General features: G+C 36.9%; 1 protein-coding gene across 1 annotated transcript; it reads left to right on the top strand.

The window, feature by feature from the left end:
* The first annotated feature begins 11,598 nt into the window (after window positions 1-11,598).
* Window positions 11,599-12,375, top strand: LOC110629215 (uncharacterized mitochondrial protein AtMg00810-like). Its single transcript, XM_021776130.1, has 3 exons — window positions 11,599-11,870; window positions 12,018-12,195; window positions 12,247-12,375. The coding sequence occupies exons 1-3, from the start codon at window positions 11,599-11,601 to the stop codon at window positions 12,373-12,375; spliced, it is 579 nt and encodes a 192-aa protein (XP_021631822.1).
* Window positions 12,376-17,400: the final 5,025 nt, after the last annotated feature.

Here is a 17,400-nt window from a genome sequence, read left to right as displayed (position 1 = left end):
GCAAGCATGACGAATTTAAACAAGCACCTCAAGCAAGCACGTTGGAAAACCCTAAGCACTTCCCGAAAGTGACTCGTTCCCGACTCGCTAATCACACTGTCTGCTTTATTTCTGGATATGTCCGTTTCTTTATTTGAGTTTTCTATGATTCAGTTATTAGCAGATCAGATTTAAGCTAGCACCTCCCCTAATGCCACTTACTCTAGTAGTGAAATAGCCTAACTCATACCTAATGATGACACTACTCTATCTATGGATTTGAGGATGTTACAAGGAGTCATTCTACTCACCTCAGGCTAGCTCTAAAAAGACACTAAAGCAGCTATCTCACTGCTGGGGTCCTCGGTTCCTCGGGTCCGAACCTACACAGGTGGACTCAAATGAGGGACCAAACATACATGAACATCACTCTAAACTACTCCCAAAAACCCCCTAAAACACCTTAAAACAATCATAGAAATCATGCAAAGGAAGGCTGAACAGGGCACTTTCGGCGGCAGGTTCGGCGGCCGAAAGTCTCTCCAGAGCCGAAAGTCATGCACCTTCGGTGGCACTTTCGGAGGCCGAAGGTTCCTTCCAGATCCGAAACTCGTGCATGTTCGGCGGCACCTTCGGCGGCCGAAACTCCCTTCCAGAGCCGAAAGTCCACTTTCGAGGGTAGGGTTCGGCAGCCAAAAGTTTGCCTCTACAGGCAGGTTCGGCGGCCGAAAGGGCCTTCGGCTGCCGAACCTGGGTTCTCCCAAAGTGGCAGAATCCAGCCTCCTCATGCACATTTTGCCTCCCAAACCATTCAAACATGCATTTAGCTATTCTACAACATGCATACTCAAGCAAATAAGCTTATAGGGGCCTCAAACTATCCTAAACCCCCAACAACAACACAAAACATACATATACAACACACATTAACCATACAAGCACATAAACCTAAACATGCATTTCTACCCCAACAACCTTCATGAAACTTAACCAAAACATGAAAAGAGGTGAGGATCTATTCTTACCTCTTGAAGATCGAGAGGAGAGCCGATCCAACTCGGAGATGGGAGAGATCTAGCTCCTTGGGTCTCCAAGCTCCAAAAACTTGATCTTTAGCTCAAAACTTCAAAACCAAGTTAAAACTCGTTAAAACTTGAAAGATTTAAGGAAAATCATCAAAACCAACCATGGGAGGGCATGGACTCACCTCTGGCCGGAAATGGGGAAGAAACTCGCCCATTTTCGGCCATGGGGCTTCTTATAGGGGCTGGCCAGGCCACCTTCGGAGCCTAAAGTGCCTCCAAAACTCATGCAAGTTCGGCGGCCAAACCTGGAATTCCCTCCACGGTCTTTTTCATTCAAAATTCAATTTCTTTCTCACTTAAAATCTTAAAATGTATTAAAATATTTTATGAAAATATGGTTTTACCCTTCTAGAGGCTTCCGACATCCGAGATTCTACCGGACGGTAGGAATCCCGATACCGGAGTCTAGCCGGGTTTTATAGGTTGGAGGTATAAATTCCCTTATGCTCAGGCATATACATTGGATATCACTACTTCTGATCACTTGCCAATCTTTCTGGAGGTTTGATCTATGGTCACTCGCGATCATGCTAGGAGATTCAAGTTTGAGAATTACTGGCTTTGTTTTCCACATTGTAAGGAAATTATTCTGAACAATTGGAAATCTAGGGTGATAATGAATTTGGAAGATTGGTTGAAGGTTTGCGGGTCGGCTTTGTATCACTGAGGTATAGATTTGAAGGAGATACATAGGAAGGAGTTGGAAGAGTGCCAGAATATAATTAAAGCACGACATAGCTCTCGTTTGGGGCGGGATTGTAATGCTATTCATGAAGCATATCGAAAGTTCTTTCAACTGCTACATGACCGTGAGGTTCAGTGGAAGTAGAGGGCGAAAGTTTTTTGGCTTCAGGAAGGGGATGCTAATACACGTTTTTTTCATGCTATGACTACAGACAGGAAGCGAAAAAATAATATGCTTAGACTTCAGAATTCGGAGAGAGTCTGGTGTTTGAGAGGGTCGGGCTTGGAAGATTTAATGGTTGGCTACTTTCAAGACATATTTACCTCACGTATGGGCAATATGGAGCCTATCCTTGAACACGTTACTGCATGTGTTACAGAGGAGATGAATCAGAAGCTTGCTTGGACAAACCGCCATTCCATCCTATCATAAGCCTTACTAATGTCCATTTTCAACGCAGCAAAACAATCATTACCTCTCCTTTTATTATTAAAATAATGCATCATTTCAAAGGCTATAATGTTATTATCCTAAATACTTCTGCTAGGAATGAAAACATTTTGTGTTGGAGAGACAATAGTATCCAGCATAACCTTCAACCTATTCGCTATCATTTTGCTCATAATCTTGTAAATAACGTTACATAATGCAATAGGCCTTAAGTCACTCATTACCTGAGGTGTTTGCTTCTTTAGTATGAGAACCAAAACTGTTTCATTCCAAGAGGTAGGAAAAGACCCCTCCTGCAAATACTAAATGCACACTCTGGACACTTTGGGACCCACAATCTCCCAATGACTTTGGAAAAATCCAGGATTAAACCCATCAATGCCTGGAGCTTTATCAGGTTTCATGCTAAACAATGCAACCTTAACTTCCTCCATTGAATAAAAAATTTGGGTTTTAACCAGAACTGGATTAATCTAGTTATGCATTGTATTTCTACTGTGAAATATTCGGTCCTATGTGAGAGTTTGTTGTTGGGTCCTATAGTTCCATCCAGAAGGTTAAGACAAGGAGATCCGATCTCGCCTTACCTTTTTATTCTTTGTGCTGAAGGTTTGTCTCGTATGATTTCAGCTAAGGTAAATCAGAGTTTGATTACAGGATGGTCTATTACGAGAAGAGCTCCTATTATTTCACATTTATTTTTTACAGATGACAATTTAGTTACTTTCCAAGCAAGTGACAGAGCGGCATGTGTGGTGAAGGAGATTATGGATGGGTATGCTGAGGCGTCGGGACAATTAATCAATTATTCCAAGTCTTTTTTGTGCTTCTCATGTAATACACCTCTTGATGTGCGACAAAACGTATGTTCTATATTGGGGGTGATGGAGCAAAAAGACTTGGGGGCATATTTAGGTTTGCCAACACGAATAAGGATTAATAAGCGTGAGGTGTTTCAGTTTATGAAGGATAGAATGTGGCAGAAACTCAACTATTAGAAGCGGAGATGTCTATCTAGGGCGGGGAAAGAAGTGATGTTAAAAACTGTTCTCCAGGCACTTCCAACGTATGCTATGAATTTATTTTTGGTGCCGCAAACAATTTGTTATGAATTGCAGCGACTTATAGCTCGATTTTGGTGGGGGAGTGGGAGCTCTCACGAACGAGGTATGCATTGGGTAATCTGAGAACGGATGGCAAAATCGAAGTTTGATGGTGGGTTGGGATTTAAGAAATTCTATGTTAGGGAAGCACGCATGAGCAATTTTCACTAAAGATAATTCATTGGTGGCAAGAACTCTCAAGGCTAAGTATTTTCCGTTTGGCTCTTTTTTAGATTCGAAGATTGGGAGTAATCCAAGCTACTTATGGAGAAGTTTGTGGGAGAATAAGAAGTTGATTGCGTTAGGTTCTCTCAAAAGAGTTGGACATGGTAGAAGCATTTCGATTTGGGAGGATCCATGGGTGCCATTAAATTTGAATGGTAAGGTTTCCACTCTTCAATAGACAGATTGTGATGTGTTTTTGGTTTCTGATCTCATTCAACAGGGATGATGAAAAAGAGATTTAATTTTGTCTATATTTAATCAAGTTGATACTCATAATATATTGTCTATCCCTTTGAGTATCACTAGGCAAGCAGATAATTGGTTATGGAAATTTGAGAAACGTGGATTCTATTTGGTTCGAAGTGCTTATAGATTCTTGACACAAACTACTCACTTGAGTTGTTCAATTGCTGTTAGATCAATGTGGAAGAAACTCTGGCATATTCGGGCTCCACCGAAGGTTTTGAATATGGTATGGCGGGCTTGCCTTAATGCTATTCCATGCTTGGTTAACTTAATTCGTAGGAATGTCCAAGTTAGTGAGTCTTGTCCTGTTTGCTCTAGTCAAAGTAAAATGATAATACATGCTCTGGTTACTTGCCCTTTTGCCCGTGATTGTTGGATGATGACTGAATCTGGTTGGCTCTTTCCCCTCATGCAGTCGTTTAGTGATTGGTTTATTCAGGTATGCAATTCAGTTTCTGTTTCTACTTTACACATGGTGGTTATGGTAGTTTGGCTTTATAAGAGAATAGAAACGTTATGGTATGGAAGCAAAAAAGGTGTCCACCTCATGTTGTGATTAGGAGTGCAAAGTCTATTCTTCAAGATTGGGAGGCAGCTAGAAGTTGCAGGGAGTTGGTTGTTAATGCTCCGGTTTGCGTCCAATGGAAAAAGCCACCTATTGGAAGCTTTAAGCTAAATGTTGATGATGCATTATTCCTACATCAGGCTATGGAAATGGGTTGTGTTTTAAGGGGATGGAATGGTGAGTTTATTGTAGCACGTCAACAACGAATTTTGGTAATTTTGATGCTTCTACGGCTGAGGCCATGGCTTTTAGGGAAGCTTTAAGCTGACTCAAGAATGGTGGTTGGTCCTCGGTTATTGTGGAGTCAAACGCTCAACTTTTGATTCGAGTTATAGCCGATCCCAATTACCAGGATTTGTCATCATTTGGTAGTCTTATTTTTTATTGTAAGGCTCTTATCTTGGAGATGATTTCTATTTCTATTAATTTTGTTCGTAGATCTGCTAATGGTGTAGTTCATGCGCTTGCTCGAGCTAGTCATGATATTCCGAGACTGGTTTAGATTTTTTCCTCACCTTCTGATTGTATTTCTGAGTTTATCGTTTTTGAATCTTAATGAAATTTAGGTTTTTATTCCCAAAAAAAAAGGGAGTGGAGGAGGTTTTTAAATTAATTTTTGCATAAGAAAAAACTATAGAAAGTTAAGTGAGAAAGAAAACGAATGTTCGAGTTAAAAAGGAAGAAGCAAAATGGGGCCTTAATCGACTACCCTTTTCGCTATAAGATGTACAGTTTTGCGGGTCCTATTCTAAGGTCTTTTAAATCTGAGGCTGAAATTTTGTTCTTCTTTTGTTTTTTATTTGAAATAAAAAGAGACATCACTTGGAGAATGATGGGATGTGTTAGTTGTCTAAACCATGCAGATGTACAAATCTTGTTTCTCTTTATAGGATGTGATTTGTTGTTTCATGGGTATTTATGCTTTTTATTTGATCCAACTGAACAAGTCTATATATATATATATATATTTTAAGGCTTTAAGTTGTCCATCTAACTTCTAAAATTATTCTTCTTTTTTTTATTTTATTTGCATGTAGTGAGGAGATTTAAAATTTGGCCTAAATTAAAGATAAATTAATTCCAAAACTAAATTTAAGATTCTATATTCAACGTAGCAAAATAAATAGAAAAATAAAATTTTTCACCAAGATCACATTTAAATAAAAAAGTAATAATATTGAAAAGAAAATAAATATATTTTATTTTTTTTCAATAAAAACACGAGATTATTGGTCTCGATTGGGTTGTCATAAACCACAAACCATTCAAATGTCCAGTCTCTATTATTGTCCACGTAGAATGACGACCGAAAAATCTTAGAATTATTCTAAGGGTGTGAGAAGGGAAGAGGTTTTGAATGCTAGTTCTCTGCCTTTCCTATAAATTTTGGAGGCTCTCAAAAGTTTTTCTCCCATAGAGATCACATGCTCTAATAAGATGCATTTTTATACTAAAACCTTATGTAATGTTTATTTATTTATTAATTAATTAATTAAATAAATTATAACTATAGTTTAAAATTTTAATAAATTAGTCCTATAAATTTTAGACAATTTTAATTAAGTCCCTACTTAAATAATTAGATCAAAATTATAATCCTTTTAAATTATAATTTTATCCCAATATCAATTTATATACAATTAAATCCTACTTGATTTAACTTCTTATTTAATTTTCCCATATAATTATTTATGTCCGTTACCCATTAGATTTCAAATATATCGACAATAAATAAAATCAACTAATTAATTAATTTGAAAGTTATGAACATTATCTAAACAACATCAAAACTATCAAATTATTCGAAATGTTAAAAGTGGTTTGACATAACCTTCCAGTGCATGGTTTATCAATGTAATTAATATCTTTTCATCACAAATATCTCGATTTAATATTTAATACATAGAGCATGTCTATTATATTAAATCATATTAGTTCTCATTTATTAGCCATTGACCTATTAAATAAAATTTCAAATCCAATTTGCTAATTTCATTCCATCTTGTACAAGGATTTCACGATCAATTCTAACAAAAAATAAATGAGACATTTTCTAATTTAACCTAAAGTGATGAATTCTATCTCAATCACGTAAACACATTCACACAATTCCTAATATATCCAATTCATCCACATTCGTTACTCATGAACTAAGTAACGTGTAAGATGAATCAAAACATAAAAGCCCCTATATAAATTTATTTATTGATTTCAAGTCAAAGGATTACTTACAAAACCATCACTTGAGTAATACATAGACATAGGTTATTTGACAAATGAATTTCTCAGGCGAGTCATTTCAATACACTTATTTATAAAATAAGTACCTACATATTAGTTCTAGATATCTCATATAGAAATCTCACAATTATAACCACATTATAATTTCCTTTGCATGGTAATATAGTCTCATAAATTTTATTTTTATTCGATATTCAATTAAATTAAAAATAAAGATAAATAAAACCTTTATATAATATATTTAAACACTTAAAATACATGAAAAGTAATATTCAACTACAACCAACAAATTGATTGTAGGGCATATTACTAATAATCTCCCACTTGCACTAAAGCCAATCATCCATGTGACTTATCTCATAAGTATACATGCAATAATTATATTTCTACTAGAACAATGCTTTAGTAAGAGAATCTTTAAGATTCTCATTAGTGGAACTCAATTTATCTCCACATCTTTCCTTTTTATGATCTATCTAATCAATTTGGAATCGCCTAAGTACATACTTGTGTAACGACCCGAAAATCGGACCGCTACCGGCGCTAGGATCCAGGTCGACTTAAGGTCGCCGAGACTCGTAGCAAGCCAGCTATACTCTCTGAATACCTGTAAAATCCCATACATGATCATATATTTTCTGTAAAAACATAAAACTTTGCTCTGAACCAAGGCTCAACCTATGCATGCACTCTCTCTGTACTATAGAACCCCTTACTAGAGCCCTCATCATTGCTCTAGACGGGTTAAAACTCATACAATGTTAAGCCTGGTGATCATACTCATAAAACATTTCAATAGCATATTTACAAAAACAGACCATGTATACAAAAGGGATTTACAACATGGGTCAAGCACAATACTCTACACTATATAATACCAAAACATCTCTTTACAATATTACATGTCCACACTATGCTATTACAAAATTCTTTAATCTTCCTGTACCCTGCTGAACTTCCCCCTAACTCTGATACTGCAAGACTGGGGTTAAAGGAGAGGGATGAGCTATACTAGCCCAGTGAGTAGAACAATAAAACCTGTTAATAAACATGCTCATATGAAATGCATCATATCATAGACAATTCACAGCAAGGATGAATGTGTCACCAATAGTCCCGACATACTAAACTCGTGCCAGGGCGTAGAATGGACACCTGGTCTTCCTGTCTTACCTGATAACTCGTGCCAGGGCGTAGAATGGGCACGTAGAATGGGCACCTGGTCTTCCTCATAACTCATGCCAGGGCGCAGAATGGGCACTTGGTCTTTCTCAGAGACTAATGGATCATCCACTATCATCCACATCAACAATATAGAATGCAATGCAACATCTTCGTGATTTCTAATGCAATCAACCTATTGCATACTCATGGTGCATGAAACATGCTAAAAGCATTTGATTTCTCAATTAAACCAATTAAGTTTAGTTCCACTCACCTCTGGCTGACTCTGTAATGACACTGAAGCAGTGCTCACTGCTGATCTCTTTGGTTCCTCTGGTCCGTTCCTACACAGATGGACTCAAATGAGGGACCAAACTAGCTCAAGAACATCTCTATAAAACTCTCCAAAACCCTCCTAAAACATCCTAAAAGAATCAAGAAAAACATGCAAAAGAAGGCTGGACAGGGCACTTTCGGCGGCAGGTTCGGCAGCCAAAAGTCCCTTCCAGAGTCGAAACTCAAGCACTTTCGGTGGCACTTCGGCTGCCGAAAGTCCTCTCCAGCGACGAAACTCATGCATGTTCGGCAGCACTTTCGGCGGCCGAAACCCCCCTCCAGAGATGAAATTCCAAACTTTTGGGGGCGAGCTTAGGCAGCTGAAACCACCTCCTTAGCATGTTCGGCGGCCGAAACTGGATTCTCCAGTAAGGCAGAAACTTGTTCTGCTTCATGCAAATCTTACCCAATGTAACAGCCCGAAAACCGAACTGCTACCGGCACTAGGATCCAGATCGACTTAAGGTCGCCGGGACCCGTAGTAAGCCTGCTATACTGTCTGTGTACCTGTGAAATCCCATACATGAGCATACATTTTCTGTTAAACCCGTCAAACTTGTCTTTCCTCCAGGGCTTAACCTGTGCATGCACTATATCTGGTCTATCAACTCATAGTGCTAAGCCTGGTTTTCTCATAGACATCATCAATAAAGGAAACATACATACAGAAACTGACCATGTATATACAACAAGGGATTACAACTCTCTACGTCAAGCACAAGTCTATACACTGTACACTATCTCTTTATACAATTTCATGTCCATACTAGCTATTACATCACTTTTCTTCTTCCAAACCCTGCTGGACTCCCTCTGGACTCTGAACCTGCAAATCTGGGGGATAGGGGAGAGGAATGAGCTATACAAGCCCAATGAGCAGAACTATAAAACATGAGTTGAAAACATGATCTCATGGAATGCACTACATCACATCATCTCAGGGATCAGACATGACCACCAACAATCCCACTCAAGGATGCCTGACCTAGCCAGGTCTTACAACCTCTGTCTGCCTGGCCCGGCCAGGTCTTACACTCTACCTGCCTGGCCCAGCCAGGTCTTACTATCTCTGCTGCCTGATCTAATCAGGTCTTACCTACAGATGGCTGCCTGGCCCGGCCAGGTCTTATAACAGAGTTTGGGCTATTGGAGTCGCCTTGGTCTATCCACAGCCTCATACGCATCGTATTATGCAATGCATTATATTCGTGAAACTAATGCAATCATCCTACTAGACTCATTATGATGCATGATATATGCTCAAAGCAGTTTAAGTCTGAAAAGAGAAGTTCCCCTCACCTCTGGCTGACTCTGTACTAACTCTGCAGGTTCTGAAACCGTGCTCACTGCTGACTTCCCTGATTCCTCTGGTCCGTTCCTACACAAATGAGGGACCAAACTAACTCAAGACCATCTCTAAGAAACTCCCCAAAAACACTCTAAACGATCCCCAAACAATCACATAAAACATGCAAAATAAAGCTGGACAGGGCACTTTCGGCGGCAGGTTCGGCGGCCGAAACCCCTCTCCAGAGACGAAACTCATGCATGTTCGGCGGCACCTTCGGCAGCTGAAAGTCTCGTCCAGAGACGAAACTCAACCTTCGGCGGCACTTTCGGCGGCCGAACCTTGTCACCAGAGACAAAAGTCCCAAGCTTCGGGGGCAAGCTTTGGCAGCCGAAACTGCCTCCACAAGGGGTTCGGCGGCCGAACCTTCCTTCGGCGGCCGAACCTGGTTTTGCCCGATGGGCAGAACCCTGCTCTGTTTCATGCAAATTTTGCCCAAAAACCTACAACATGAATATCAACTACTCCCAACTAGCACATACACATATATATGCACAAAGGGGTCTCAAACTATCCTAAAACCCCAAACAAACATAGCACATAACACTTAAACATGCTTGAACATCAAAGACCACCAAAAAACCTCACCTAAACCTAATCATGCATACTACCCCTCACCCTTTCATAAAACCTTGAAAAAATCACCAAAGAAGTTCAGGATCCACCCTTACCTCCTTAAGAACTTGAGGATGAGTGATCCTCACGTGGAGATCTGAAGAAAACCTCTTCCAAAACTCCAAACTTCCAAACTTGCTATTTTTGCTCAAAACCTTCAAAACACACCACAACTCTTAAAACCCTTGAAAGATTTGGTGAAAAACATGGAAAACATGAAAGTCAACTTGGGAGAGGTTGGAACTCACCTCTGGCTGCAAGTGGAGGAGAAATATCCTCCTTCCACCGACCTTTGGCCCTTAAATAGGTGGCTGGCCAGACCACCTTCGGCAGCCGAACGTGAATTCGAAACCATGCAATGTTCGGCGGCCGAAAGTGACCTTCGGCGGCCGAACCTTTGCATTTTCCCTTATTGCTTTTCTTTCAAAACTCATTTCCTTTCACACGTAAAAACATTCAAAACCTCTTTAAAACACACCTGAAAACATATGTCTTACCCTTCTCGAGGGTTCCGACACCCGAGATTCCACCAGACGACAGGAATTATGAGGCCGGACTCGAGCCGGGTATTACACCCAACTTCACTCAAACATGCAAACCACAATTCCACAACCTGCATATACTCAAGTATAGGCACAAAGGGGTCCAAAACTAACTAATGGTGATCAAGAAAAGATAATAATTAGGCATTTGTATAAACCATATTTAATGAGATATTCAAGAAGAGACACAATAGAAGCAAAAAAAGCTATTGTGCAATCTACTTAGTGTCATGAATCTTCCTCTTCTCCATCAGATACGTCATCCCTAAACCTTAAGCCCATTGATGATTTAGATAAACCAATTGCTCAAAGAAAAGGAGTTAGGTCTTGCACAAAGCACTCTATTTCTAACTTTCTCTCGTGATTCTTTGCTCCATCTTAAAGAGTCTTTACCTTATCTATTTCCTCTATGTCTATCCCACAGGATTGGAAGAAAGCTCTTAAAGATTCTAATTAGAAGGGAGCAATGGTTGAAGAAATGAAAGGCTTGACTAAAAATGAGACCTGGGAGTTGATGTCTCTTCCATCTAAAAAAAAATTTGTTGGCTGTAAATGGGTGTTCATTATGAAACACAAAGCAGATAGATCAATTGAAAGATTCAAGGCCAGACTAGTTGTCAAAGGATACACTCAAACCTGTGGAGTGGATTACTAGGAGATATTAGCCCCTATTGCCAAAGTTAACTCAACTAGAGTATTGTTATCTTGCACTGCCAATCTTGACTGGGACCTATAGTAATTTGATGTGAAAAATGCATTTCTCCATAGAGATTTTGAGGAGGAAGTGTATATGGAAATCCCTCCTGGATTTGCTGATGAAAAAAGACAAAGAAAGATGTGCAGGCTAAAGAAGGTTTTGTATAGTTGAAGCAGTCACCCAGAGTTTGGTTTGATTGATTCAACAAAGCTATGATTTTCTTTGCCTATCAACAGAGCAATGCTGACCATACTCTATTTATCAGACATCACAAAGAGAAAATTATTTTTCTTATAGTCTATGTTGATGACATAGTAATGACAAAGGATGATATTGAAAAGATGACTCGGCTGAAAAAGCTTTTGGCTCAGGAGTTAGAAATTAAAGATTTAGAAAAATTTCAATATTTCCTAAGAATTGAGGTTGCCAGATCAAAGAAGGAAATCTTTATTTCTCAGAGAAAATACGTTCTGGATCTTTTGGAAGAAACTGGTATGTTAGGCTGCAAACCAGCGGAAACTCCCATTGAGAGCAATCACAAGCTACAAGTAGAGATTGGTGAATCAGTAGATATTGGCAGATATCAGAAGTTGGTAGGCAAACTGATTTATCTTTTGCATACTCGACCAAACATAGCATATGCAGTCAGCTTAGTCAGTTAGTTTATGCATGATCCTCGTGAGTCTCACATGCAAGCTATTTTTTGCATTTTGTGATACTTAAAGTTTTCTCTTAGGAAAGGTCTCCTATTCTCTAAACACAGTCATCTCTGTATACACACATTCATAGATGCAAATTGGGCTAAATCTCTTGATGATAGGAGGTTGACTAGTAGTTACTGCACACTTGTAGGAGGAAACCTTGTCACTTGGAGAAGCAAAAAGCAAAGTATTGTTGCTCGATCAAGTACTGAGGTAGAGTATAGAGTGATGGCACAAAGTTTTTGTGAACTCCTATGATTGTAGAGATTATTAGAGGAATTGAAACTGTTGGAGAGGGACAAACTCCTCTTATGCTATGACAACAAAGCTACCATCAGTATATCTCACAATTCGGTTCAACATGACCGAACGAAGCATATAGAGATTGATTGATACTTTACTAAAAAGAAATTAATAAATAATGTCTTGAGATTAGATCATGTGACTTCTGATGAACAGCTAGCTTATGTGTTTACCAAATGGCTCAACAATAAGATCTATCACACCTTGGTTTGCAAGTTGTGCATGTATGATATTTATGCATCAATTTGAGAGGGAGTGTTGACCAAAATACAAGGTTCCTAATTAGGAGGATTCAAATCTTTGGAATCCTAATTAGGCTTGATTATAGGGATTTTATTTTTATTATAAATATTTCTAATTTAGGTTGATTTTTTATGTATAAATACTCAAACCTTGTAGAGATTAATTCAATTGGAATAGAATAAAAAATTCCTCAACTCTTCAATAGATATGAGAGAGAAGGAGTTAACATCCTTTGTGCTTAAAATTTACTGCTTAGAATAAGCACCATCCTCTACATGTGTTTTTTATATTTTGTCTTAATGTATTTATTAGGAAATTCTTGTTTAAGAAAATGCATTCTAGGTTAAACATGCACATTCAAAACAAACATCACTCTTTTCACATGAATCTATTCAGCCTAGCATGTGAGGTTTCTACTTTATTTTAGGTGAGACATTATTATATTTTCCTAATCACATGTTCCTAAGTCTAATTTTATGCCAATGTCCACTTTGCACATGAGTGGTGTTCCTAAGCATGCACAATTTTTATGTTTGATTCGGCACCTTGTAAAGAAAGGATCACTATGTTTGTGACATACATTTGGAGTTAATTTTATGGCCATCTTATTGTAAGGATATTACTAAGTCATCTTCATGCCAAAGTGAGAAACAATCTCTAAGCATGCCAACTATGTCTCTAACATGCCAAGTTAATTTTAGAATTACCAAGTGACTTTACCTATCTTACTAGGTTTATTTCATTTATTTTTTAGGTGAGGAAAGTAAGTAAAACATCTAAAGAAAGGGAGAGGAGAAAAGAATTATAATCCTTTAAGAGTAAAATGAAACTAAGCTAGCTATTATATACTATTACAAGGTCCATTGGCCAAATTCCCTATGTAAAAGACCTTCAAAGTTAGGCTCTTGGACCACCAAAGGAATTGGACCCTTAATGCATTTCTAGGGCAAGCCAAATGACACTCTAAAGGAAGCAACTTTCCATGCACAAGGGCTAACCCATTCGAATAACATTGAATTAAGTTGTTGTTTTGCTTATTTTTATAACAATTCAGAAACCAGACCGCTACAGATGCTAGGGTTCAAATCAACTTAAGGTTATCAGAGACCGTAGAAAGCCTATTATACATCTTATTATATTTGATATAATACCAATTTGATCATAAAACTTACATGCATTATTATCATAACATGAACAAAACTCAGTATGTGCATATATCCATAACTGATAACATAAATCTATACTAGAGCCCTCATCAAATGCTCTAGTATAGTTATCATTACATACCATAATTTGATTCAAACATAACTTAAATTTAAAACTTTTACACAAGAATATCATTAACTAGGGGATCATAAAAGAAAAACCTGGGCAAAGTACAGTACTAAATCATAGTATATTACATGTTCATAACTAAACTATTACATAAAGAGCTATACCAAAGGACACTATTGAACTCTTATGCTAACTCTAATCCTGCAAACCTAGAGTTAGGGGAGAGGAATAAGCTACTAGAGCCTAGTTAGTAAAAATATGGCATAAAAAAGTTTAATAAAACATATGCTCACATTAATGTGTCATAACATAAACAATTCACATCAAAATAGACTTGTCACCAGTAACCCTCCATAAATTCCAATAGTGCTTGGCCCACAACAAGTGCTCCTTCGAACTTCTTCTTAAAAATAAACATAACCATAACGCTAGAGGTGTAGAATGGGTATCCTGGTCTTTCCTTACATAATGTCAGGGGCATAGAATATGTCTTGACCTAAACTTCCATATCTGTCATATATAACATATCACATCATGCTCAAGGACTAGTGGATCATCCAACATTCATCATCAACAACAATTAATTATGCAATGCATCATATTCATGAATTCTAATACAAAATAAACTATTCATATATATATATATCCTTTGTGATGCATGAATATGCTTAAAAGCCTTTAATTCAATAAAAAAAATAGTAGTTTAGTTAGTTCTACTCATCTCTAGTGGACACTGCCTCTCTTTGAAGTAGTTATCTCGCTATTGGCCTTTATTGTCTCCCAAGTCTGATCCTACACAGACTTACTTAAATGAGGGATCAAATATAACTTTTATAACTCTTAAAACTATTCCAAGAAACTCTTAAAAGCTTATTAGAAAATACGTAAAAAATGGACTAGTATCGGCTGAATAGGGGACTTTCGGCAGCAAGTTTGGCAGCCTAAAGTCCTCTACAGATCTGAAAGTCCTAACTTTCAGAAGCCTTCATAAGCAGGCTCGACTGCATGCAGAACCCGATTCTACCTCTACACCACAGCCTCTAGAACACAACCAAAGCCGTAACAGCTAAAAACCATATATTTACAACTCAGAACACAAAAGACTATTCTAAACTAACCTAAACTTCAACATGCATTCATTAAATCAAAGAGATACGAATTTTATCTTTAAACAACCTATAAACCAAAGCTTTAAACTTAAGACCAATCACATAAGTCATATGCAAGGGCAGATGTTACATATAAGTTAAAAAAAACATAAATGGACCAAAATTAAAGCCTACCTTAAACAGGTTCTTCTCTAACAACAACGAGGAAGGAGGAGAGGATTCTTGAAATGAAAACCTTAAACTTGAAATTCCAAGAATTTGGGCTGTACTGACTACTGCCTGAAATAAAGAGGAAATGCTCTCCATTTTCGAGTAAGAAGCCCTTTTATAAGTGGGTCTGCCAGCTAATGTTCGGCGGTAAAACCTTAAAATTTTCTAGAACTCTTTTTTAAAGAAAAACACATTTTCAAAATACTTAAAATTCATTTTGTAAAAACCCATTTTACCCTTTTAAGATTTTCGATTATGAGATTCTGAATTCCAACGAAGATTCTTTTAGGAATTTAGAATTTTGACACCGAAATTTAGTTGGGTTTTACTATTTTGTTTGGTAGTTATTGATCCGGACAAGTAAAACTATGCTTGAATCTAGAGTGGTAAAAGAGAAGAGTGTGTGAGCTCATTAAAGGGTAAAAGCCTTCTTGTTGAGTGAAATACGAGTGCTTCCATTATGATTTTGAGAGAAACACATGAGGGAGTACGTGAGGTACTTTTCTAATGTGTTTTTCATATTTATATCATGTTTAATTCTAAGGGTGGTAAAGAGAGTTAAAAAAGATGAGAAGAGTAGTGATGTTAAGCAAAATACATTTATGACTCTAAAGGCCATGCAACATCAATTTTAGAGAGTTGAGAACTTGTTTAGAGATGTTAGTGACAAGTTTGATAGACAAGGTCAAGCCATTTGAGACATGCAAAGGGAAGCTTCAAAAATATAGGATCGACTAGTTATACAAAGGAAAATTGTGTCTATATGGCATGGGGGCAGAAAGCTGTGACTGTATCGCTTAGAAGTTGAGAAACTATATAACACATGACGTATCGAAAATATCATATCATATGGCCCATTAGGGCACAATACTACTAAACTATATATGGCATACCACACCCTTATCCTGTTTATGACTCATACTAAATTTACCATGGGCAAGTATCTTTAGTTTAATATCTCAAATTATTTAAAGTAAATACAAATGTCATTTGAAGCCATTTCAAGTCTTTTTTAAAATATATACATCATATATCAATGATAACAAGAAGAGAAATTCATAGCAAATAGTGTATAACTTTATCGACTTAGCATTCCAAATATTGTAACAATTCAATTTGGCTTTTGCATTTCACACTACTAAGAAGTATAGAATGGTAAATTTTACTCACCTCATAATGCACAATAAGTTTGATTGAAAAGTGACCACGTGTGTAAAGCAAACACATGTGTAATTCCCACCGATTAATCAAGCATGACAAACTGTAAGTTTATAAGCAAGCATGTTGAAAAAATGAGCTCTTGAAATCATACATGTGTGTGTAATAGACCATATTCAGTTATGAGTATATTGCTGATTTATTAAGAAAATATGTGTAAAGTTTTATTTTATTAAGCTAGCACGTGCATAAAGCAGGCACGTCAAGCTAGCACGTCAAACTAGCACGTGCGTAATTAATTTGGTTGCAAAGTGAGCATTTCAATCCCTTTTAGGTCAATATTCAAATTTAGATTTGTTTCTGCCTGATTTTGTGTCACAATTTAAAGTGCCTTAGGGATAGAATTTGATTAAACTTTCTTCATGAACATTGTGTGTTTATACCTTAGCATTCTAACAAGATATGGTACATCTAATTCTGATCTTCCTAACTCAAGTTATAAATTTTTATTTATAAGCTGCCCAATCAGTTTTTAACCAGTCCAGTGTTAGTACTTGTTTTTAGTCTAATAAAACATATCAGATGCATACATTTGCATATAATTTCAAGCTTAAATGTCTTCTATAAAGTTTTAGGTATAATTTTCAAGATTCATTTAACACTAGTCTTAATTCATTTCATTAAATACATAATTAGTTATGATATAAGAAATATAAATTATTTTGGATGCATTATCCCTGCGACCAGTTTAGGTTCACTTGTAATTTACATAAATTTAGCTATAAATTCAAAATTTTATCACTTCATGAAATCTTTATCTCTTTGTCTCAACTTTCATTTGGTATATTTTAGGTGTAATTTTAATAAACATACAATGAGTTATGAAGCTGCCAATATAGGTTATCCCATTAAAACTTATTCTACTAGATTTGCACTTTTAATTCCCATATTAAATTTTTTTGCTTTAAACCTCTCAAACATCATTCCAACATTCATATTACATATTTATACAATTAAAATAATATTTTCAGCAATAAAAATCAATCTCTAATTTTACATATTCATGAGAAAATAAAAGAAAAAATAAAAAATCATACAAACACCAAATGTTTTTGCAAAA

Source organism: Manihot esculenta, chromosome 13, assembly GCF_001659605.2.
Source record: "Manihot esculenta cultivar AM560-2 chromosome 13, M.esculenta_v8, whole genome shotgun sequence".
Classification (NCBI taxonomy): Eukaryota; Viridiplantae; Streptophyta; class Magnoliopsida; order Malpighiales; family Euphorbiaceae; genus Manihot; species Manihot esculenta.
The sequence above is the reverse complement of the archived record's forward strand: the minus strand, read 5'-3'. Positions and strand labels throughout refer to the sequence as shown.